The sequence below is a fragment of the Paramormyrops kingsleyae genome, chromosome 16, assembly GCF_048594095.1.
Source record: "Paramormyrops kingsleyae isolate MSU_618 chromosome 16, PKINGS_0.4, whole genome shotgun sequence".
Lineage (NCBI taxonomy): Eukaryota > Metazoa > Chordata > Actinopteri > Osteoglossiformes > Mormyridae > Paramormyrops > Paramormyrops kingsleyae.
In genome coordinates, this window is record NC_132812.1 from 2,780,023 (window position 1) to 2,805,740 (window position 25,718).

At 39.7% G+C, this 25,718-nt stretch overlaps 1 protein-coding gene across 4 annotated transcripts; it reads left to right on the top strand.

The window, feature by feature from the left end:
• hao2 (hydroxyacid oxidase 2 (long chain)) lies at positions 1-24,130 on the top strand. 4 transcript variants are annotated; one of them, XM_023837128.2, is made up of 9 exons: positions 6,720-6,885; positions 7,361-7,409; positions 12,505-12,657; positions 12,741-12,892; positions 13,349-13,632; positions 16,723-16,941; positions 17,037-17,195; positions 17,504-17,573; positions 23,311-24,130. In XM_023837128.2, exons 3-9 carry the CDS (start codon positions 12,527-12,529, stop codon positions 23,364-23,366), a joined length of 1,071 nt encoding a protein of 356 aa, XP_023692896.1. In that variant the 5' UTR covers positions 6,720-6,885; positions 7,361-7,409; positions 12,505-12,526; the 3' UTR covers positions 23,367-24,130. The 4 variants fall into 4 exon arrangements, with proteins under 4 accessions (XP_072556966.1, XP_023692895.1, XP_023692896.1 ...); XM_072700865.1 differs by lacking the exons at positions 6,720-6,885; positions 7,361-7,409 and adding an exon at positions 1-114; XM_023837127.2 differs by lacking the exons at positions 6,720-6,885; positions 7,361-7,409 and adding an exon at positions 406-503.
• Positions 24,131-25,718: the final 1,588 nt, after the last annotated feature.

Below are 25,718 nucleotides of genomic sequence, written 5' to 3' on the forward strand. Positions count from 1 at the left end.
ATCATCAGCTTGCACAAAGGCATACAGGCTACAGGCAGATGGATAAGCAGTGTGGGCGACAGGCTCCAGCACAGCAGAGCTGTTATTTAACTGGATGCTCTGTAGCCCTCACTGGTGAGTACACGCTGCGTTCAGTAACCAGAGACACCGCATTGACTAGCTTTAAAATCAGTTAAACTTTTTCAGTATTCCTCTGTCCATTGATATTTGCACATATTAAGCAAGAGCAATGTGTTCTGTCAGCAGGAAGGTGTGGAAGTGACAGTTTAAAAAGCGCACAACATGTAGCTTTGCAGCCCATACAATATGGTTTCCACAGCTGCTGAAAAGCAACTTAGCTCTTAGTGTGTTTAATGGTTAATCTGTCTTGGAAATCAAAGTACACAGTCTGCCCAGTGAGTTGTGGGTTTATACAAGCAGACCCCACAACAGCAACAGTCACATGTCTGCTTGCACCATCGCTTCCAAAGGCTGTAGTGTTGGCAAACTCTTCAAATCAACAGGTAATGTTTTAATTCTGGTACAGAAAAAATGTATGGAAACAGAGTTTAAATGAACATTGCACAATGTGTGAACTTTGACAATGTGTATTCTCATTAAAACTACTGTAGCAGAATAATGTATTTTACTATAGGTCTATTACAGTGTCAACACAGCTAATTGTGCTAAAACAGTCATTATGTGATCATGATATGATCACAATAACGATGTCAGCCCCATTGTGTTAAGGGTTGCATGTTTTAACACAAGTTTACAGTTTACATTTCCTGTGCTCAGCTGCGTTCTAAAAGTCATCTGCCTTGTCTAGGGTTTAAATATTTAACCTGTACTTCTGGCCGAACAGGTCTAGCTCTCAGATAATTACATAAGCAGTGCACTCATTTACATTTCATTGGTTACATTTCCTGCACAGGCTAAGTGTTAAGGTTACTTTTCTTGAATCTGACAGTACCATCAGTGTCTCAGTGATAATAACAGAGACAGAGTGACATGAGAAGCAGAACCTGGTCACAAGAAAGAGATTGAGGATAATGCATCTCCAAACTAGTTATCCTGGGGAATTTTGTGACGCCAGTTAGTCAGACATTATGGCTTTGGATTCCATGGGCTCCATCTAAAACGCATGGTCTAAAGCTCATGGCACAAGGTCTTTTATGGCATGGCAGCCCACTTTTGCTACTTTACTGGTGGAAAAAGAGTCACAGAACCAGGCACAGGGTCCTAAATGGGTATACTTTGTCTCATAAATAGACATAGGTGTGTTTTGGGGTGTAACATGCTATAATCCAATCAAAGTGTCATCTACCATTCCCCTTAAGAGCCAGGTGCACTTGCACCTTGGCAGATTGCTATTATAACAGTGGATTTGCCAGGTAGCATAAAAGAAAGCTTCTCTGCAGAGGAAATGGATCTCTTCATATGTGAAGTGAAAGCAAGTAAGCAGACCATCCACAACAATGGCAGGATTCCACCAAAGCTCCCTGAGCTTTATAATTATTAATGATAGAGCACTGAAAAAATATCATGTATCAAGGGATGATGGAACAATGAAAATTATGCTTTTTATACCTCTCAAAGGATGAAGGAACAATGAAAAAACACTGTAAGACATTTTACAATGAAAAATACTCCTTAATGTACCCGTACATACCCTCTAAAGGGAAAAATCTGTTTGCTGTACTCGCTTGGTGTGCAGTTTGAAACTTATGAACCATTTCTGGAATTCTTAAACTTTTTTTCGGGCCAAGGTAAACTGCAGATAACTGAAACTGCGTATTCCACTCTAATAATTAGCCAATTTCATTTGTCATTACTGCAATTAGCTTATTCTGAAGAATATTATGATTAACTACTTTGACATAATTCTTACGATATTTTGATGTACATATAAATGGTCTTTCACATCTTATTTTTAATCTTTTGCATGTTTTTATGTATTTTTATGTATTTACGCATATCCTGTCTGTCACGTCCAGCTGACCTTCTTGTCTCCTTCCTGACTTGACCCTAATGAGCCACACCTGTTGCTTGTTATCCCTTGTTAGTCTTTGTATTTAAGTACCTGTTTCTATCGCCATCGTCAGTCCGGTCATTCACAGCCCCTCAATGCTCTCTGGCCCTGCTGGCCTTGTGAGGCCCTTAGGTCCTGCAGTCCTGATTGGCCCTGCTTTGCCGGGAATGGGCCCAGGAGGGTTCGCATCTAAGGGTCGCTACCCACTTCCCCAGGGTCCAGAAGACTCCCCAGACATTCCCCACTTCCTCTTATCGCACCTTGGTCCCTGTCCCAATACCCTGTCCTGCCTTTGTTTTGCCCTGGCCTGTGTCCCTTATTTTATTTCATTTATTTTTTAATTTATTTTATACCCAATCATCATCCCCTCTCTTCGGAGGACAACCTTATTTTTAAGTAGCTGAACAACAGATCAATACATTAAGTTAAGTCACTCCAAACCAGCCCACCCCCTGCCCACCCATGCCCACCCATGCCCACCCCCCATTGTGACATAACAGTACACAGATGGACAAATAAGACATGGCAGGTAAGACAGACATGACATTGTAAGACTTGTGCAGATTGACTTAGACACACAAGACAGGACAAGATAAAGCAAAGCCATACATTTACTGGGATATTTAGGGATTTTCTGTGAAGTTGTGAGAGTTTATGAGATGCAGCAATTGGGGTATGATTGCATTGAGGAGCTGTAGTGTCAATATGTGTGTCTGTGTGAGTGTAATTATGTGCATCATTCGGTAGCTTTAGTTTAAAGGCAAGTCCAGTGCTATGATAAATGACCCCCAAACTTTTTTGAAGTATGGGGTTTGGTGTTATAGGGAAATAAATTCCATGGATATGTATTCTTTGAGTAGGTTTGACCATTGTGTGATATTTACTGTGTGTCTAGTTTTCCAGTTTAACAGGATGGTAAATAACTAGAGACGCATTTCCGCAAAAATTGTAGGAGGAGCATCTAGAAAAAGTGAGTGGAGTAAAAAAATAAGACTAAATTAGGAAACCAACAAGCAAAACTGACTCCGTCTAATTTGAACTATTTTTATTACAATGATATGATTAGTAAAACAAAGTTATTAAAAATTAACTTTAAATAAAGATTATAGTGATGGGTACTGCGGCTCATCTCTAAGGCAATAAAAACATAGCGTTGACTCAGAGGTGTTGATTATCAACACAGTTTTTAAGAAAGTGTTCCATATCTTCTTTGTACTGAAACACAAAACGAAATTAAGGGATCGAGGTCATCCAGATCGATCATTCTGTTTTAGTTTAAGAGCTTTCTGGCAGTCCAGGTGTTGCATTCGTCCAGAACCGGCTGTGAATTAGCATCCCATATAGATATGTGCATATAAAATAGTATAATTAAGAATAATAGTCATGAACAGTAATAATTACTTCATTTCACAGCACATAACAGAGCTGCCTGACAGATTCTGAGCTAAATAAATATTTATATACGGTGGCCCCTAGAGACAAAACACACACAAAAGAAAAAGCAGAAACAAAATGAAAATGCGCAGCAAATTAAAAAAACACACAAAAGAAAAAGCAGAAACAAAATGAAAATGCGCAGCAAATTAAAAAAACACACGCAAAAGAAAAAGCAGAAACAAAATGAAAATGCGCAGCAAATTAAAAAAACACACACAAAAGAAAAAGCAGAAACAAAATGAAAATGCGCAGCAAATTAAAAAAACACACAAAAGAAAAAGCAGAAACAAAATGAAAATGCGCAGCAAGTTAAAAAAACACACGCAAAAGAAAAAGCAGAAACAAAATGAAAATGCGCAGCAAGTTAAAAAAACACACGCAAAAGAAAAAGCAGAAACAAAATGAAAATGCGCAGCAAGTAGACAATCCCAAACCGGAAGTGCTCCACCACGCTAGGGGGCGCGGTGAGCTCATGTGGCACAGTCGCTACACAGTAGTGATGGGAAGTTCGACTGAATTAACTGATTTGATTCTTTCGAGCTGTCCGTTGTAATGAATAGATTCTAAAATCGATTCTGTGATTCACTTTTTTTTCCGTCTTTTTTGCGCCTGACCGTATGAGTCAACGAATCATGGGATCGGATAATAAATCAAACGGTGTCTCAAGGTTACGTTATTTGACTGAAAGATGGGGCTGGTGTTCAACAAAAATGTTCAGCTTGACTATTCACAATAAAAAAAACAATATATAAAAAGCAGAAAGGGTGTCGATGCTGAATAAACACGCGTGTATATATAGTTCTTATTTTCTTGACTTTAGCCAAATTCATGTGCATGAGTATCAAGGACTACATCACAGTTAACAACTGCAATATTACCAATACAATCACACACACATACAATGAGCATGAGTAAACTTGCATACGTTGTTGTGTAAACGTCAAAGTTAATAAATATCTTTGGTTTTTGATGAAAGACATATGGTTTTATTATGCAGAAATGCAATAATTTACTGTTGTGATAAATGAACACAGGGCTGCCAACTCTCACGCATCTGGCGTGACACTCACGCTTTCGGATTCTCACGCTCGTGCAAGAAATCTTACTGCAAATTTATATTATTACATTATAAACCTAAAATTAGCTGCAGCAAAAGCGTTGGGGTAGTTTGCAAACCCTACAGACCATTTACAAGGGAATAAAACTGTCACAAAGGTGTAAATGCGTGTGCGGACTTGTCTGAAATGGAAAATCTCTGGCCAACCGGCTGACCAAAGTTGACAGCCCTGTGAACAGCTGCGTTAATTTTATTCCTTTCAACAGCGTAACTGCATTTCCGCAGCAAATGCCGCGAGGCGGCGAGGGCTCTTGGGATCGGTTCGCAAACCATTCGTTTTAGTCACCGACCGAGTGTCCGAAAACCGTAAGTTCGATTTGTTCATCGAACGGACTCTCGGACACTCCGTCGGCAAGTCAAACGGATGGTTTGCGAACCGATCCCAAGAGCCATTGCGGCGTTCACAACAGTAAATTATTGCATTTCTGCATAATAAAACCATATGTCTTTCATCAAAAACCAAAGATATTTATTAACTTTGACGTTTACACAACAACGTATGCAAGTTTACTCATGCTCATTGTATGTGTGTGTGATTGTATTGGTAATATTGCAGTTGTTAACTGTGATGTAGTCCTTGATACTCATGCACATGAATTTGGCTAAAGTCAAGAAAATAAGAACTATATATACACTAGGGTGACCAGATAATCCATGTCAGGGAGGACACTCTGAGCTAGGACAGGAATTGTAAATTACCATTTCAATTAAAAGGACCTGGATTTCACTTGAGCACTGAGCTCTTGCTATGTGCTGATTGGTCAGTCTCCTATAATCATGCATGTGTCACTAATGCTAATGTGAAACAGCTGGATGAGTCTTTCAGTCAAGGAAACAAACCAGTCAAAGCACAAGAAGAGCTGAACTATTTAGCCGAGCACAGGAGCCTTTCAATTTGAAAGTAGTTTGTAAAACCCGAAGTAGCTCAAAGTGTCCTCCCTGACATGGATTATCTGGTCACCCTAATATACACGCGTGTTTATTCAGCATCGACACCCTTTCTGCTTTTTATATATTGTTTTTTTTATTGTGAATAGTCAAGCTGAACATTTTTGTTGAACACCAGCCCCATCTTTCAGTCAAATAACGTAACCTTGAGACACCGTTTGATTTATTATCCGATCCCATGATTCGTTGACTCATACGGTCAGGCGCAAAAAAGACGGAAAAAAAAGTGAATCACAGAATCGATTTTAGAATCGATTCATTACAACGGACAGCTCGAAAGAATCAAATCAGTTAATTCAGTCGAACTTCCCATCACTACTGTGTAGCGACTGTGCCACATGAGCTCACCGCGCCCCCTAGCGTGGTGGAGCACTTCCGGTTTGGGATTGTCTACTTGCTGCGCATTTTCATTTTGTTTCTGCTTTTTCTTTTGCGTGTGTTTTTTTAACTTGCTGCGCATTTTCATTTTGTTTCTGCTTTTTCTTTTGCGTGTGTTTTTTTAACTTGCTGCGCATTTTCATTTTGTTTCTGCTTTTTCTTTTGCGTGTGTTTTTTTAATTTGCTGCGCATTTTCATTTTGTTTCTGCTTTTTCTTTTGTGTGTGTTTTTTAATTTGCAGCGCATTTTCATTTTGTTTCTGCTTTTTCTTTTGCGTGTGTTTTTTTAACTTGCTGCGCATTTTCATTTTGTTTCTGCTTTTTCTTTTGCGTGTGTTTTTTTAATTTGCTGCGCATTTTCATTTTGTTTCTGCTTTTTCTTTTGTGTGTGTTTTTTTAATTTGCTGCGCATTTTCATTTTGTTTCTGCTTTTTCTTTTGCGTGTGTTTTTTTAATTTGCTGCGCATTTTCATTTTGTTTCTGCTTTTTCTTTTGTGTGTTTTTTTAATTTGCTGCGCATTTTCATTTTGTTTCTGCTTTTTCTTTTGTGTGTGTTTTGTCTCTAGGGGCCACCGTATTTATATATATATTTTTCTTTTTCAGTAGCAAAATGTGTATAGCATTAATTAGAAACTGAAGCTAGATTAAATTAAAGCTAAATTTGGAGAGAGAAAAAAACACCGGTCGAATGCTACCGTTGTTGTTTGTTCTACCCATTTTTTTCTTTCGACAAAGCTAAACACTCTCCCACTGACAAATCCGGGCTGTGCGTGGAGATCATGTGATATCTGGTACTGCCTCCATAAGTTTGCATAACGTTATGTCCGGACTCACTTGTGGCGATCAGGCGTTTCTGGCCCTCTAGAGGAGGATCCTCCTGGTGGAGATCTGCAGCCAGGTGCTTTTGTGTCTACCTCCCTCCCAGAATTGCTTCAGGATCGGGAGAAGTTTTTTCTTCGTTCCACTATTTATTTAGGAAATTTGTCGTTGAGCCCGTAAGTAGTTCCCTTGCTATTAATGAATTCTTTTTGTGTATAGTGTTCGAGTTTAGCGACGATGGCTCTCGGTCCTTCACTATTCGTGTTTTTTGGTCCGAGGCGGTGAACTCCATGAAATGTTATTTTGTTTACGATGTTCAGTGGTATTTTCAGAGCTGTTTGCATGAAGTGCTTCATTGCAGATTATGGATTGTCGGGTGTTTGTTCAGGTATACCGGAAAAATCAGATCAGTCTCGTATGTTGCGGGACTGTAGATCTAGTATAATTTCTTTCATCCTTTTATTTTCGTCGGTAAGATGAGAAACTATAATGACCTGACTGATCTTTTAAGCTCAATGTTTTCTTTTTGTAGCGTTTCGCCTGTTACTCTGTTTTTTGTTTTTTCTGTCACTGTGCCTAATTTTTCATGAAGCATCCAAGACAGCTTCCCACAACTTGTTCAGTAATGTGTACTGCTTTCCTTGCCTGTAGATCTCCCTCTTGAGGAAGGCCCACAGGTTCTCTATTGGGTTCACATCAGGTGAGCAAGGGGGTTTCTTTGAGCCCTTTGCTGGCCAGTCAATTTGTGGTGTACTGATGCATGAGATGGAGCAAATTGTCTTGCATCAGTTTCATGGACTTTTTGAATGATTCTGGTTTCTTCTGGTACCACTGCTTGAGGATGGTGTCCCCCAGAGACTTACAGTAGTTTCTGGAGTTCATTTTTTATTTTCAAACCGCCTTCCACCCAAAATGGTCCAACCAATTCACCGTTGATAATTCTAGCCCATATGATTATCTCTCCCTGACCTTGCTTACGCTTCAGTAGAACTGGTGTGCAATGCCAGTCAGCAACTCCGAATGAATTCAGAAAGTTTCCTCTTAAAAAAAAAAAAAAATTCTGAATGATGGTGGCTCTTGAGGCTAAAGGGTTCCTGCGTACTATCTGTTTAATTCTTCTCAAGTCTTTAGTTGTTAATTTGTGTAATTTCTTCTTACCACAAAACCTTTGCAATTCAGTAGTTTTGTAGCCCTGTGATAGCCAGTTAATTATTTTTGTCTTTTCATCTTCTTTTAGGTCTCCTTTTTGGCCCATTTTTCCAGCAGCAAAAATCTGCCTAATAATTACGCACACATAAATTTAAGGCATTCCTCACTTTAAGCCACACCCTCTCCCAAAAACGCAACTAAGTCACCTGAAAATGTGTATACAAGTGAATAATACAATTAATATGATTTTTAGTAGACATAAATGCTCTTGGAGATGATTTTCCATTAGAATACAGACTTGCATAATAATTGTGTATACAGTGTAATAATTCCAATATTGAAAGCTTGTTGTTTATGGATTGGAGTGCGCTCACCTTAGTTGCAGTTGTTTTGCCCTCAGTCTCTGTAAACCAGTCTCGTCTCTGTTGCTTTTTGCTGGGTTCAGTAGCCATTATGCACAGGTTGTAAAAGCAGTCGTCGGTGAAGATGAATAAGTTATCCTGAGTTAAGGAGGCAGATGACTTCATATTGACCGTGGTAATAATGGTGAACATCTGAGAATATTTAGAGAGATGTCTTCTAATGCTACGGATTCATACAGAGGCCGCCATGTTTGTCCAGTGTCCCATGTGTCATGACAACACATCCCTGTGTGCAGCAAGGCTTGTACGTGTGCTGTGCACATACCTGCATAGGCATATTACCATCTAAATGAAGTGGCCTTTAAATAACATGGAAATATTGCGCCATTAACTTTAGACCAGGTTTTCAGTCAATGGCACAATCACTGTTCACTGCCTCAAGATAGCAAAGTCATTGATGCACCCGATTCCACATTATTTTAAGACTGACACACCCACAGGCATTCGGCAAATGTACTTGCGTCCATCTATTTGAATGATGTGGCACTGGATGGGAAAATGACAACTGTGTTTGGCTCATGCTAGTGTAACCGGTCTGCCTCGCAGTTGGATATCCTCTCTCTCCCTCTCTGTGTTGTGTAATTGTTTTTAACATAAAGGATGAAGAATCATATCACTGGTTGGCTGACGAATGTCGTTTATTCTTCTAATCGCCAAGGCTTCCCGCCGACTGAATACACAAAGGAACTTAATACAGCACAAGAGGAACACGCTCGTCACACTCCCTCTCTTCACCAAGGCTTCCCGCCGACTGACGCGCGTACAATCATATACTGACATAACAGATAAAATAAAATATATTTGAACATTCTCTGATTTATCTTATACGTATTTTGACCGTCAGCCATAAATTCTAAAACATGAAATAATGACAAAACAGTTCATATACATACATAAAACAAGAAACTGGTAGTTATAACTAAAGAAATTACACAGTACAATAATCAAACATTCACATACCTGAACACACTAAGGAACTTAATACAGCACAACAGGAACACGCTCGTCACACTCCCTTAACAGACAAAAACCAAAAAGAAATATTACAAAACCCCATTAATTAGTGTGATAACCTAATTGAAAAACCTGTGCATTCTCCTGTACATTATTATAACCATGATAAAATATATTGCAGCTCAACTTTCCATACTTATGCTATAGTTTTGCATGCTTAACAATGTATTTTAATGGGAGTGCCAGCACTCGCCTACCTCTCCTCACCAAGGCTTCCTGCCGACTGAGAGAAGTGCAAATGCTGTAGGAAGTGATGTACCATTACAAAATAAAAGTCCCCGATGGACTTCCCCAAAACAAAAACATACAATAAAAGTACATAACAAAAATACATAAACTCCAAATTTTGGGGAAATGAAATACAAATACTGTTGTTTTCTTTTTACTTCGGCTACACTAGTAGAGACATTTGCTTTGAACCTGGTGCCTCTTGGCACAGGGTATAAAATAGGGCGCTCCGTACATTGCATGTTTGCCAATATTTTGCCAATACGTGGACAAAAAAAAATGTGAGGCAAGTTCATAAAATGAAATAATGACAAAACAGTTCATATACATACATAAAACAAGAAACTGGTAGTTATCTGTTAAGGACACCCTCTATAATGCAACCGTGTATCCGTCAAGTTCTCAATAACACTGAGATAACGGATGCTATCACATATTATTTGGCAACAGAAAGGGTCTTCAGCACAGCTGGAAATATTGTCTCCTGCCATCATGCATCGCTGAAGCTAGATCATGTAAACAGACTAGCTTTTCTTGCTAAATATCTTTAAGTTGCACTTTTTATATCAGTGTACTGAGCAGTTGACTCTAATATGTGTAGCTAGGGTAAAAAAAAAAAAAAAATCAAGTTTAGTGTTTTTGAACCTCAGAGAACAGTTCATCTCAGTATAATTTCTGTTAATTTAAAAAATATTTGTACAAGTTCAGCATATGTTATTAAAATTTTATTTTAATTCAATTCAATTTCAATGTAAGTGTATAAGTTTCACTATTAGGATTCAATAAATACAATGTTTCTACAGTCGAGTAATTGTGGTAAATAATTGTGGTGAATAATCTAGAGCAGTGGTTCTCAAATGGGGGTATGCGTATCCCTGGGGGTATGTGAAGGCACTCCAGGGGTACGTAAGATTTAAATATATATTTAAAAAAAATAGCATCCACGCAAAAATCCTTTAAAAATAGTTTTTAAATAAATGTTTCAATAAAATGTAAGTGTAAGTTCATGAACTGAATTTTATATTCAATGGCGTATTCAATTTCATTATCCTAAAAAACCCAGAGCCACAAGGCATCACCTGTCAATCACTGCCGCCTTGAAAACTCAAACAATGGAGGCGTGGTTGAAGTGTAGCAGCAATGCCGCTGAAAACACAGGACACGTACCAAAGAAGGAGAAACCAGAGCCGGAAAAATTCTGTCAGTATTTAGAGGAATATGGCAGAGGTGGCTTGATGGTTAGGGTAGCGCACTTGTAATTGAAAGATTGCAGATTCGAATCCCCCACCAGCAAGTCACCACTGAGGTACCCTGAGCAAGGTACCGTCCCCAAGCACTGCTCCCCGGGTGCTGAATTAGCTGCCCCCTGCTATGTCACAAAAGTCACATATGGGCCAAATGCAGAGGTCACATTTCGTTGTTGCGCACTGTGTGCTGTGGTGTGTTGACAATGACCACTGATCACTTAATTCTAAATTCTAAAATTCTAATGGGATTTACCTCCACGGGTTGCAAGCCGCTGTGTTTTTTCTGTGGGGAGAAACTAGCCAACGGTAGCATGAAGCCCACGCATCTTCAGCAGCATCTCAAGACAAAACACGCATGTCATGTTGGTAAGCCACCTGAGTTTTTTAAGAGGAAACTTTCTGAATTCAGGTCATTTCAAGACATGATGCGGACAAGGTGGGTGGCTTCCTGAAGAAAGCAGAGCTGTGGAGAAGGGTCTGTGCAAAGGGGGATGTTACCTGCTTTCCTCAGGTGGATGATTTTCTCTCTAGTGAGGATGTGGACAGAGCTCCAGTCAAGTCATGTCATAGTGGGACATTTGACCACCTTGATTCAAGATTTTCATTCGTACTTTCCTGACATGATGGAGAAATCTGCACTGCTGGATTGCTGACCGATCCACGTCCTATACTTACTTACAGCTTTTGGCAGTCTCTAAAAAGCTCCTATTTCATGTTAAATCTATTGGTACAATCAATCGCAGAACAGCTCTTTCCCATTTTGCATGTGTTTTTTTTTACGGCATTCAAATCGAACGCTAACGCTGCCGCTCAGTCTTTTTTGCTACTCAGTGGGTGCGAGTACAGTGGCTTCCACCTGCTGTGACGTCATGCGCATAGCCTTCGCATTACGAGGAGTGTAAGATAAGACGTGACGATCTGGGAGTATTTAATGCTTTTAACAGAAACCAGTATCACGGAGATTTGCAATCTTTGTAAAATAAAGTTTTGAGAGCTGGGAATAGCGTTTAATGGACAATCCCACGTAACAAAGTGCACGCAACTGTGCGAGACAAAAAAAAGCAATGGATGATTTGGGAGTCGCTAACCTGGACTGTTTTGTGAACTCGCTGCAGCTTGTGATACAAGAGGGGCTGCCATCGCAACAAAGTGTAACTGAGCTGACGCCAATGGGAGAAAAATTGTGTTAACATTTTAAGCATTCGCTACTTGTGTATAATTGCTTTGAAGATTCATATTGAACTGCAAATGCCTCAAAAACGCTTAAAACAAGACACACAAACGAGGTGGAACAGTACGTTATGTATATTCGTAGTAGCCTAATTAAATATTTTTTGTCATACATTTTTTCCATCTGTATTTACTAGCTTAAAAAAATTATCATATAAAGTATAACAAAGTAAAAAGAGCTCTTGTATCGGAATCGGTATCGGCAATTGTATATCAGAATCGGATCGGAACTGAAAAAATGTGGATCGGCCCATCCCTACAATAATCATGATCTCAATATTGGTCAAAAATAATCGTGATTATGATTTTTGCCATAATTGAGCAGCTCTAGTGTGTCCTGGGATGGGTTGGCGCTTCATCCTGGGTTATTCCCTGCCTTGTACTGTGCCAATAGTTTCCGGGCCAGGCTCCGGGTCCCTTCAACCCTGCATAGCACAACTGGGTATAGAAAATGAATAAATAATAATTACCAGCATGGTGATGACAGTCCTGTCCTTTATTGCAGAGAGGGTGCACACTGTGCAGAGATGGCCATGGTATGCCTGAATGACTTTGAGGAGTATGCCAAAGGGCACCTGTCCAAGGCTGTCTGGGACTACTATGCTGCTGGGGCAGATGAGTGCTGTACTCGGGATGACAACTTGATGGCGTTTAAACGGTACTGTGTGCTTCCCCTGAATCCTAATTGTCACGCTCCCACTGAACACTGATACTATGACTTGACATCACTCCCCATGTCAGAATCCGTCTGCGGCCTCGGATTCTGCGTGATGTGTCGGCATGTGACACCCGGACTACAGTGCAGGGCACCGAGATCAGTTTCCCCGTGGGAATTGCACCTACTGCCTTCCACTGTCTGGCCTGGCATGAGGGTGAGACAGCCACTGCCAGAGGTAAGGAGCCCAGTTACAGTGGTGACAGGGCCACTGTTTATAGCAAGTCCAGCCAATCAGTGCTTCAACCACCTGACTATATTACGTCATTTTGTCATAAATGCTCACTGAATAAATGAGTAAAATACCTAAATACAGTTTAATGATTAAGATAGAGCACCTGAGTGAAAAGCATTTGTATGTCAATAGCTTGTGGGACACAAGAATGTAACGTGATGATTCACGTTACATTCTTACAGACTCACTGGCACCCAGATTATAGATGTCAAGCTTTAAATTTAGTTTCTGTCAGACCTGTTAGTGGTGTTTCCTGTAGAGGCATCTTTCACTTAATCTGAAACAGCCTCCCTCAGCTGCCTCGCTCCCCTACTTTCTTACCCTCATTTTCTCATGTTCTATGGCAGCCCTTCTGTGAATATCTCTCTCCTCTCACTCTCCTCCACCCCACCACTTCAGCCACGGAGGCAGTGAATACCTGCTACATCGCCAGCACCTACTCCACCTGTTCTGTGGAGGAGATTGCAGCAGCAGCACCGGCAGGCTACCGCTGGTTCCAACTCTACGTGTACCGCAACCGCAAGGTGTCGGAGCAGATCGTGCACCGTGTGGAGTCATTGGGCTACCAGGCTCTGGTTCTCACTGTGGATGTACCGTACACTGGCAAACGCCGTGACGACATCCGCAACCAGTTCAAGCTCCCACCACACCTGCGTGTCAAGAACTTCGATGGTGTCTTTGAGGTGACGGTCAAGAAGTCCTGTGTGAACTTTCAATGAAATGAAATGAAGATTTATTTTCCATTTCCATAAGTGCCAGTACATTGCAATGCTTCTATATTTTGTATATCAAATCTTGCCTTCCTTTGTAGATGAAGCTATACAAATGGGTTAAGGTAGAGTTTCTAAGGTTATATCAACAGAAATGAAATGCCAACTGTGCTCTGACTGGATTGGTATATAGAACCATGTGGCACTGGGATGCTAGGAAAGAAAATAAGCTTCATTAGTGAAAAGGTATGTAAATGTTTTTAACAAAAACAGGAGAAAGTAATGACAACAGAAGTCAGACTTTGTGCCATTGGTGAGTAAAACAATAATGGGCATTGATTTGTGGAATGGGCTGTAACAGGGGTCTTGGTGCATTTTTTTGGATCAAAGAAAACAGATCAGTCTTAAAAGATGGGTCATAAGAGAGGTCAGGTAAATGAATATGCTTATACAGTGGTACCTCAGTTCTCTAACTCATTAGAACTTGAATTTCTTAAAAGTCGAACCAACCAGTTAGAAAAAAAATTACCTAGAGCTCGATCTGCATCTCAGAATTCAAACCGTGAACGCCGACCTAAGATAACTTGCAGGCGCCAGGAAATTAGTCACGCGGCACATCTCTTAGCGGAAACAAAGGGTAAAGCTTCAGTCTCAGCCTCGCATTAGCTGTGCATGTTTACACTAACTGAATACATATAGACAGTAAAAATACATTTAGACAATGATAGACAGTAACAGTAATTTATTATATAATAAAATACATTTAAAAATAAAGACTAATAATTAATTATTTTAATATTAATAATAAACCATGAATACGTTTAATTATAATAATATTGTTGTGCCGAGCGGGGACGAAACGGAGACAAAGGCGCAGATGTCGGGATATCAGGCAATACGGGGTTTAATTACAGGTAAGGCAGGCAAAACGCAATACAATGACCGGACTGGGGAAACAAACTGAAACGTGGACGAAATACAGATGACTAATGACAACAACCAGAAACAGCTGATCACACGGGGATTCCACACGGGGTTAACGAGGGGGCGTGGCACATGGAAGGAGCAGACGATCGGGGCAGGACACATTGTTTGGATACATTTATTTTCTTACTTTACAAATTACTCTTTTGATAAATGTGCTTAGATGTGTTTAGTACAGTACCGTGGTACCTCGGTTCTCGAACTCACTAGAACTCGAATTTCTTGAAAGTCGAACAAACCAGTTTGACCTAGAACTCGATCTGAATATCAGAAGTCGAACCGTGAATGCTGATCTAATATAAATTGTATGCGCCAGGAAATGAGTCATACTACAATGCAATTCTTACTTGAATGCTTTCTTCACAGACTGGACGATTAACCAAATAAAGCAGCACAACATTACAGTAACTAACAATAAATAAACCACTAACTTACGTGTACTATTAGAGCATTTATGTTATTTATTTAAACTTTATTTTACCAGGTAAATTAACTGAAAACCAGTTCTCGCTGCTTTACGTAATATTCGGGAGAAATAGCAGATTACGCATTGGAGATGCCTGGGATATAAACGTCATGCGTGTAACTAAACTCTTCAGCCAATAAGGGAAAAGGTGTGTCGTCACGGAGGCGGTTCCAGTTTGTGCAGCTGGGTGAGAGGTCACTATGCATCTAACCGTAATGCATTGTGTCAGGATCAGAATGCGTTGCTTTAAGCCAGCGCAGTAAGCAAGTAGAACGCACCCAATGACCGGACTGGGGAAACAAACTGAAACGTGGAATTAATACAGAGGACTAATGACAACAACCAGAAACAGCTGATCACATGGGGATCCCACACGGGGTTAACGAGGGGGCGTGGCACACGGATGGAACGGACAATTGGGGCAGGACAGGGATAATGTTGGGATAAGATCTTTATCGTTTTGGAAGTCATTAAGAAAAAAATGCTGCTCTTGTTTTATCCTGTTCATTTTGTGTTTAAATGCTAAAAAAAAAAAAAAAAACATATTTAGGTGTAATTTTGGGGGGCCGGGAACCAATTAATTGGTTTTCCATTATTTCTTATGGGAAAAATTTGATCAGAACTCAAACTTTTAAAGATTCGATCCGGAGTCCGGAACGGATTAAGTTCGGGAACCAAGGTACCACTGTTTATGCTCTTCTTGTTTTATCCGGTTCATTTTGTGTTTAAATGCTAAAAAAAAAAAAAAAAAAAAAAAACATATTTAGGTATAATTTTCTGGCCGGGACCCAATTAATTGGTTTTCCATTATTTCTTATGGGGAAAATTCGATCACAAACTTTTTAGGATTAGTTCTGAAGGGATTAAATTCGAGTTCTGAGGTACCACTGTATTACCATAACAGACATTTAAGATGCATTTTAAGGTGCTTTTATCACAGAGGCAGAGGTGTCTGTTCAATGTAACTCCATGGTGTCACGTTCCAACAATGAAAGAGGCAGGAGCAGGCATGAGGGTAAATCAAAAGGGGTTAAACCGCATGGGGCCAAACACAAGACAAAATGGGCAAGTAGGGAAAACACTGTTGCACACACTGGGGAGACGTCAATGACCAGACTGGGGAGCACAGGACTGGGAGGCACTCTTATACACCACTTATGAGGAGCAAACTAGAGGTATCTGGTGTGAATCACACGAGGGCTGAATGAGAGGTCAGTCAGATTAGTGAATGGGGAATAAAGGGGCAGGAATGCAGGGCATGATGCATGGTTTTGTCCATTGATGTTCAGAGATGTGTACTTTGTGTCTGAAGAAGCCACTTTAAATGCTACAATACAAAATTCTCACAGTTCACATGGACATGCATCAGTGTGAGGCTTCACATCAAAGGACCGATTCCTTCAAATTTCTTTGCTCCTCAGATTATTACACCAGTGTACTGTGATGTTGCTTTCTTGAGAACAGGTTGAGTAGTGTGGCCACAAAAACAGAAACACATGATTAACCAGTCCCTTAACAACTGCATTTAGTTGCAAATAACAAATGAACGGTATTAACAATATTGAAGTTCAGATCCTTTCAAAGTGAACCTGCCACTCTGTCGCCTTATGCAGGAAAACGCCGGTCTTGAGGAATATGGTGTGCCGGCTAACACACTGGACCCATCCATCACCTGGAAAGAGATCTATTGGCTGAGGTCGCTGACACGTCTGCCCATCATCATCAAGGGCATCCTTACAAAGGAGGATGCAGAGCTGGCTGTGGAGCACGGCGTTCAGGGTATCATAGTGTCCAACCACGGTGGACGGCAGTTGGATGGTGACCCTGCCACAGTAAGCCCCACACTCCACTTTCCAGCCAGTCTGTGGCTTAATCCCCAGAGTTTTAGAGTATTCGATTCAGCTTCCATCTGCACAAACTCCTGCAGATAGATGCACTCTCAGAGATCGTGGACACGGTGCAGGGCAGAATCGAGGTGTACTTGGACGGAGGCATCCGCACAGGCAGTGATGTGCTGAAGGCCTTGGCTCTTGGAGCTAAATGTGTCTTCATCGGCCGACCAGCTGTGTGGGGTTTGGCATACAAGGTAAAGACGTTCTCCCAGTTCTTACTGCTCACAAACGCTATCTGCCAGTATTCACTATCCCTTCAAATTTCATATGTTCTAAAGACATTCTGTGTTACTTAGTATTCTCTGTTACCCAGTCCTGTCTGTTCCCATGTATTGCTCTGAAAACCTCAAGGGCTTATTTCAGAATGTGTAAGTCTTTCCAGTATCAATGTGGACGTCCTTCAGAACCTGTAGTAACCGAGTGACCTTGTGTATCAGTTTTAGTTATATTTAATGCCTTAAATTCCTGACTGGGATGAAGTGTAACGCTTTCTGCATGTCAGGGTGAGGACGGGGTGAGGGAGGTCTTGCAGATCCTTAATGACGAGTTCCGGCTGTGCATGGCTCTTGCTGGTAAGTTGCAACCAGTATATTAATACCAGCCCAGTACCCTGCCCTAAAACATGCCCTGTGATGAATTGGCATCCCATGGATGGTTTCCCTTTCCTTGTGTCCTGTGCTGACTGGGATAGGCTCCAGGCTTACTGTGACACTGTACTGGATAAACAGGATCCTATACAGGGGCAAGGCTCCTGTCACTTAACGATATAAAACATATCATTGGATAATAGGGATGTAACGATAGTAAAAGCTCACGGTACGATGATATCACGATAAGTCCACTATGTGATATTTATCACAATATTAAAATATGAAGACATGATGACTTCAGAAAATGCCCTTTTATTAAATAATAAATCTGCGTTTTTTTATTCATGTAACATTTTTTTCCTTTTAACTTAAAGGGATTCTGCTTTCCTTCTTTAATTAAAATAGTCAGCATGTGCAAAAAATTTGCATGAATTGTGTTTGGGTATGAATGACTGAACTCAAACAAAAACAAAGCAGCAGTCAGTAGTAGCAGTTCTTTTATAAAATAAATATGGTATGGAAAGATGAGCTTCACTCCTAGTAATACTGCACAGAGTGCAGGACCGCAATAAGAGAATCAATCAAATATAACTTTGCTTCAGTAAAATTTTATTTTATTAGTCTTCACCCAACACAGACATGTTTCAGCATAATGCCTTCGTCAGGGTGCTACTGACCCTGTGCAGTTCCCATGAAAAAAGACACATCCCTGGAGCACGAAAAAATGAATGGAATCTTTCCATTTTTCAATGGAGCTCCTCCACAATGTCTTAGTTGACCATTTCAAAGATGTGAGGGCCAACGCTTTTGCATGCACAGAAACCCAATATAAGAAGCTGGAAACTCATCGCAAAAAGGAAACTCAAGAATTTCTGCGTGGAAGCATTTTGTCACAGTATTGGTGCAGCGAGCGCATCCCCAGAGGACTTTACATTATACAACCCCTGGCATAAATTATGGAATCACCAGTCTTGGAGGATGTTCATTCAGTTGTTTTATTTTTTAGACAAAAAGCAGATCACAGACAAGACACAAAACTAAGTTAAGGTCAAATGGCAACTTTCCAGCTTTACGAAACATTAAAAGAAATCAAGAAAGAAACATATTTAGTCAGTAAGAGTTGCCTTTTTTAGACCAAGCAAAGGGAAAAAAATATGGAATCACTTAATTCCAAGGAAAAAATTATGGAATCATTGAAAATAAACAAACCAAAAAAGACCGCAACACACCCCTAGTACTTTGTTGCACCACCTCTGGCTTTTATAGCGGCTCGCAGTCTCTGAGGCATGGACTTAATGAGTGACAAACAGTACTCATCATCAATCTGGCTCCAACTGTCTCTAATTGCAGTTGCCAGATCAGTTTTGCAGGTTGGAGCTTTGACATGAACCATTTTCTTCAACTTCCACCACAGATTTTCAATTGGATTGAGATCCGGGCTATTTGCAGGCCATGACATTGACCTTATGTGTCTTTCTTCAAGGAATTTCTTTACAGTTTTTGCTCTATGACAAGATGCATTATCATCTTGAAAAATGATGTCATCATCCCCAAACATCCTTTCAATTGATGGAATAAGAAAAGTGTCCAAAATGTCAATATAAACTTGTGCATTTATTGAAGATGTAATGATTGCCATCTCCCCAATGCCTTTACCTGACATGCAGCCCCATATCATCAATGACTGAGGAAATTTGCATGTTTTCTTCAGGCAGTTGTCTTCATAAATCTCATTGGAACAGCACCAAATGAAAGTTCCAGCATCATCACCTTGCCCAATGCAGATACGCGATTCATCACTGAATATGAATTTCATCCAGTCATCCACAGTCCAAGATTGCTTTTCCTTAGCCCACTGTAACCTTGTTTTTTATGTTTAGGTGTTAATTGTGGTTTACGTTTAGCTTTTCTGTATGTAAATCCCATTTCCTTTAGGCGATTTCTAGTTCGGTCACAGACGTTCACTCCAGTTTCTTTCCATTTGTTCCCCATTTGTTTTGTTGTGCATTTTCTGTTGTCAAGACATATTGCCTTAAGTTTTCTGTCTTGACGCTTTGATGTCTTCCTTGGTCTACCAGTATGCTTGCCTTTAACAACCTTCCCATGCTGTTTGTACTTGGTCCAGATTTTAGACACCACTGACTGGGAACAACCTACATCTTTTGCAACATCACGTGATGATTTGTCCTCTTTAAGGAGTTTGATTATCCTCTCCTTTGTGTCAATTGACATCTCTCGTGTTGGAGCCATGATACATGTCAGTCCACTTGGTGCAACAGCTCTCAAGGGGTGATCACTCCTTTTTAACTACAGATTAACAAGATGATCTGGTGCAGGTGGGGAAGGAAATTGACAGGGTGATTCCATATTATTTTCCTTGGAATTGAATGATTCCATAATTATTTCCCTCTGCTTGGTCTAAAAAAGGAGACGTTTACTGAATAACTAGTTGTTTTCTTGATTTCCTTTAATGTTTTCTAAAGCTAGAAAGTTGCCATTTGAAATTCACTTAGTTTTGTGTCTTGTCTGTGATCTGCTTTTTTTCTAGAAAATCAAACAACTGAATGAACATCCTCCAAGACTGGTGATTCCATAATTTATGCCAGGGGTTGTAAAGGAACCTATGCTGGGATGGGATGACTCTGACATTTGCAAGAACTGGTGTGTCATTCTTAATAAATGTTCTCTTGATCTTAAGCTACTCGTTATCGAGAATCAAAGTAAGAGGTTGGCAATTTCCTGATGGACCATAGCCAATCTGGAGAAAGTTCTCCTGCAACCAAGTCAAGGAATTGTTGGAGATGTGTGAGTCCTCCCAGCATGGCTACAAGATGGAGGCTCATCAAAAAAAAATTTGAAAAACACCGGAGATATACTGTGGATTACTGTAATGATAATGTTTACCCTCGGTTTTAAGGTAAACAACGCAGCAGAACGTTGTGATAGGTCCTAGCACCATCTACTCAGGTGAGGTCAGCACAGGTATTTTTTGCTATGAAGTCCTGCAAGCAGTTGACGACATAAGACAGATCAAGACGTTACAAACATATCTTTGGAACACCTAAGTAACGGCCAATTGAGTGTATTATTCAGGGGTCTGTCCTTTGTTCCAGCTAAATTAAACAATCACTTCACTATGAAGGTTGAGTTGTTTAAATTTTTTAGGTCTATTCTTCCTAAAGCTTTTTATCCACAAGAGACTATTGATTCTGCTAGTACAGTGGGGCAAAAAAGTATTTAGTCAGCCACCAATTGTGCAAGTTCTCCCGCTTAAAAAGATGAGAGAGGCCTGCAATTTTCATCATAGGTATACCTCAACTATGAGAGACAAAATGAGAAAAAAAAATCTAGAAAATCACATTTAAAGAATTTATTTGCAAATTATGGTGGAAAATAAGCATTTGGTCACCTACAAACAAGCAAGATTTCTGGCTCTCACAGACCTGTAACAACTTCTGTAAGAGGCTCCTCTGTCCTCCACTCGTTACCTGTACTACTGACACCTGTTTGAACTCGTTATCAGTATAAAAGACACCTGTCCACAACCTCAAACAGTCACACTCCAAACTACACTATGGCCAAGACCAAAGAGCTGTCAAAGGACACCAGAAACAAAATTGTAGACCTGCACCAGGCTGGGAAGACTGAATCTGCAATTGGTAAGCAGCTTGGTGTGAAGAAATCAACTGTGGGAGCAATTATTAGAAAATGGAAGACATACAAGACCACTGATAACCTCCCTCAATCTGGGGCTCCACGCAAGATCTCACCCCGTGGGGTCAAAATGATCACAAGAACGGTGAGCAAAAATCCCAGAACCACACGGGGGGACCTAGTGAATGACCTGCAGAGAGCTGGGACCAAACTAACAAAGGCTACCATCAGTAACACATTACGCTGCCAGGGACTCAAATTCTGCAGTGCCAGACGTGTCCCCCTGCTTAAGCCAGTACATGTCCAGGCCCGTCTGAAGTTTGCTAGAGAGCATTTGGATGATCCAGAAGAGGATTGGGAGAATGTCATATGGTCAGATGAAACCAAAATAGAACTTTTTGGTAAAAACTCTACTCGTCGTGTTTGGAGGAGAGAGAATGCTGAGTTGCATCCAAAGAACACCGTGCCTACTGTAAAGCATGGGGGTGGAAACATCATGCTTTGCGGCTGTTTTTCTGCAAAAGGACCAGGACGACTGATCTGTGTAAAGGAAAGAATGAATGGGGCCATGTATCGTCAGATTTTGAGTGAAAACCTCCTTCCATCAGCAAGGGCATTGAAGATGAAACGTGGCTGCGTCTTTCAGCACGACAGTGATCCCAAACACACCGCCCAGGTAACGAAGGAATGGCTTCGTAAGAAGCATTTCAAGGGGTTTCGTGGGGTTTCTGTGCACAGTGGATGTTACCGCTCTCTACAGTACATAAGCATACCACATGAAGAAGGATTACATGCATTATATTATTATTTAAATAAATACAATGTGTCATGTTTTGGATATTTACTTTTGCTTACTTGTGATGTTCTTACCAAAAATTTTATGTTTCAGGACAGGTATTTTTTGCAAATTCGGGGCACCCAATTATGCCAATCATTTATAAAATTGAAGATGATTTTATTTATTCAGTTAACCCAATATTAACGTCAATATTTAATGGTGTGGTACTGATATATTGATATTTTTTCATATGGAATGGATCATATGAGGAGTTGAAGCAGTTTTATTATTATGTTAATACTAGATTGCCTGTCTTTTTAAATGGGAACATGGTCAGTAGCACACTGAAGAAGACATTATGCCGATACGGGTCTGTGTTGGGTGAAGACTTATAATAAAATTGTATTGAAACAAAGTGGGACCTCTTTAGGTTCTACATTTATAAAATAAAAATAATAAAATAATATATAACTACAGCAGCTGTGACACTCAGAGTGGAACATCAGTGTTTTCAGTGTGACTGTGTCCTCTGCTGTTCAAACAAGTACAATGTAATTTGCAACAAAGATAACAGAACACAACTGTCCTAGTGAAATAACAATGTAATATCCTGGTAGATATTGTCATAATCCCTTCGATGGTCTTTTTTCTAAATCGCAATATTGCAAAAAGAGGCGTTCTTTAGATCAAATCTTGTTCTCCTTTGAGACACCAGTGACCATTATGACCATGTGAAGCAAATACAGACAATCCTGCAGTAAATAACATCATAAGTAAATCATTTCTAAATGTCTTGTTTTTAAATGTTTTAAAATATGATATATCGTTACATCCCTATTGGTTAGTGATGAGGTCGGCCCCTCAGTATGAATTATGACCCCTCTCTTGCCCTCCTTAAAAATCCCTAGATCCACTTTATTACATTAATTCAGCACTGGTACATTTAAATGTACTTTATTTCTTTGATTTTGTGCATCTAAATATTATCTGAACTTAAATGCACATTGACATAATGTGATGGTCCCTTAAGTGAATCAGCAGAATTAATTTGTAAAATATAAAACTGAAGTTATATTGGGCAAAGAAACAAATGAAGAATGAAAATAGTGGACTTCATCCCTTGGGACTATGATGCTTCACCATCAGAGATGAGCTCATAATCAAGCTCTGGGACATTTTAATAGAAGCCCCAGCCTAACATGGTCTCCACGATCTATCATCATGTGACCTTGATGTCACTCATAGATCGCTGTGCTCATGTCACAATTCTGCTCTTGTATTAAACAGGTTGCAGGAACGTCTCTGAAATTAACAGGAACCTCATTCAGTTCTCGAAACTCTGACTTCTGACAGCAGGGGGATCGACAGGGCGAGTCACGCCAACTTTTATACACATCCAGAAATTCATATACTGTCATCCAGGACTTTAAAGTAGTAATGTTTAAATTAATATTCAAGGCTATCAGAAGAATGCCCATCACATGATGTAAAGCAGACATGGTTTCAGGCCTGTGGTATCTACATATAACTGTCATCATGAGCCTTTCCATTAAATCAAATTATTCTGTAAAAAATTGTTACTTTTTCTTCAAGGCATCCTTACTTCAAGGAATCTTAAAAAGGCAGACTGTGTGATACTCATTTGATTTCTTAATATTGATGGGCCTCCCAGTATAGTATCAGCAAGTGAGGGTAACGGCACCTGAAAGCCTGTCTGCTGTAGCAGGATGTAGCTGAGGGTACAGGGAGTGGTATGTGTAGGTGGTCTGAAGGCAAGGGGTGGTGGGTGGGGTGGTCCTCACCAGGAGAATATCTCTAGATGGTCTTCATGTTTGTCTGAAAATGTGAAAAAGTCCGGTGATTTGAAAGCAACAAGAGCAACAAGTATGATGAAGGACCTTACCACACTGGCGATACTACAGCAGCATTCCTGGGTCAATTTTGGACCTTTTATGGTAAAAAAAAAATTGGCTGAAGGGTGTGACAGAATCCTTGTTTCATCTCAGGGAAGCACTGACAACCAAGCTGCACAAGGCACAACTAAACTAGACCTAAACCTTAATGTAATCCCATTTTAACCAATTAAAGGAGATATTTATGAACAAAACTGATGTCTGTGTTGTGATCAGCCACTACATACATTTATCAGACCTAGCTAAAAATCATTAAGAATCAGGCCAAATCATAGGACTTTCAGTAGCCTACCCATAAACACCCAAACACTGTATCGACAGATATAGAGGTCTACACCCATTACTCACCTGCTTCATTACAAAAAAGGGCAATATAGTTGGTAATGCTTTACACTGTCATAATGCCTTTATAATGCATTTGTAAAGCATTCATAGAACATTCATAAGCAGCATGTTGGTATACACTGTAGTAAAAAAAAAAAAAACATAAACAGAGAAATTCTAGCAGTAGGGGTGGCGTAAAAAAAACTGAACCGCCGTACAATTGATAACAGTAAAAAATGTTAAATAACATTTCTTACCATTACTATAAATATAAATTATATTATGTAAAACAGGGGTGGGGAACCTGTTCCATGGCGGGCCGACTGATTGAGAAGCCATCCCAAAAACCTGCACCCACACCGGCCCTCCATGGATCAGGTTCCCCACCCCTGATGTAAAATAACATATAAGCTTAGTATTTTCTAAGAAAATTGTTTTCATGGTACAAAGAAAGCAATGCTAAGTTTCACCAAAATCTGTCAATGTTCAGACTGAAGCAGGTAAAAAACAGATCATCACTGGAAGAATACTAAAAAGTATTTGGAATTTAAGCAATTCCATGATAAAAATACAAATAAAAGCTTGTAAATTACCAGAATGTAACTGCTGTATCACAAAAAATTGCAGCAATATAAAAATAGATCACTGTAATGTGATGATAATAAAATGCTTTTTAATATACAATGTACTGATGAATTAACGTTTTATATATATAAAGACAGTATAAACTTTTTAAAAGATGGCAAAATACTTCTTTTGTGCAAATAACTGCAGTTATTTTACAAATATTTACTGGAGATTTATATTTTTAAATGGTTTTTTTTTTGTGAAATTAATGACACATTACACAGATATTCAGTTGTGTCCTGTTTAGGCCACTTAAAATTAATAAATTGTTTTACATGGCCGCCCGCCTCAATTTTTTGGTGCCGCCTCGATTTTTTTATATATTTTATATTTTTCAAAAAAATCCATTTTTTTCACCTCAAAAACTGTCAGAGATCGTCAATGTGCCAAATCCTGATATCCTGTGCACTGTGAGCAAGTAGTCTCTTGTAGGGTGGTCCAATAATAGTGACCCTCATTGAGGTCAAACAACAGCACTTCTATTGTTTGAAACAATGGAAGTGCTGTTGTTTTGCTATTGTCAGGAGGACGCTTTTATTGGGCCATTCTGTGGCAAGACCATTAAACACTTAGACTAGGCATTTGTTTTGAAGGTTTCTCTTTTCTTGTAATTGTTTGAACTGTTGAGAGTTTAAAATGTTGAGATACTGACAAATTAAAGTTTAATTTTCTAGTTTTAGTACATCTCTGTTGCCGATCGTCTTTTCGCTAAAAATATAAAATATAAAATCCCCTACTCACCAATATTTTAGAAGTTTGAGTCATGTAAAACAATTTATTAATTTTAAGTGGCCTTAATAACTTTAATGAACATTAAAACTGAATGTGACA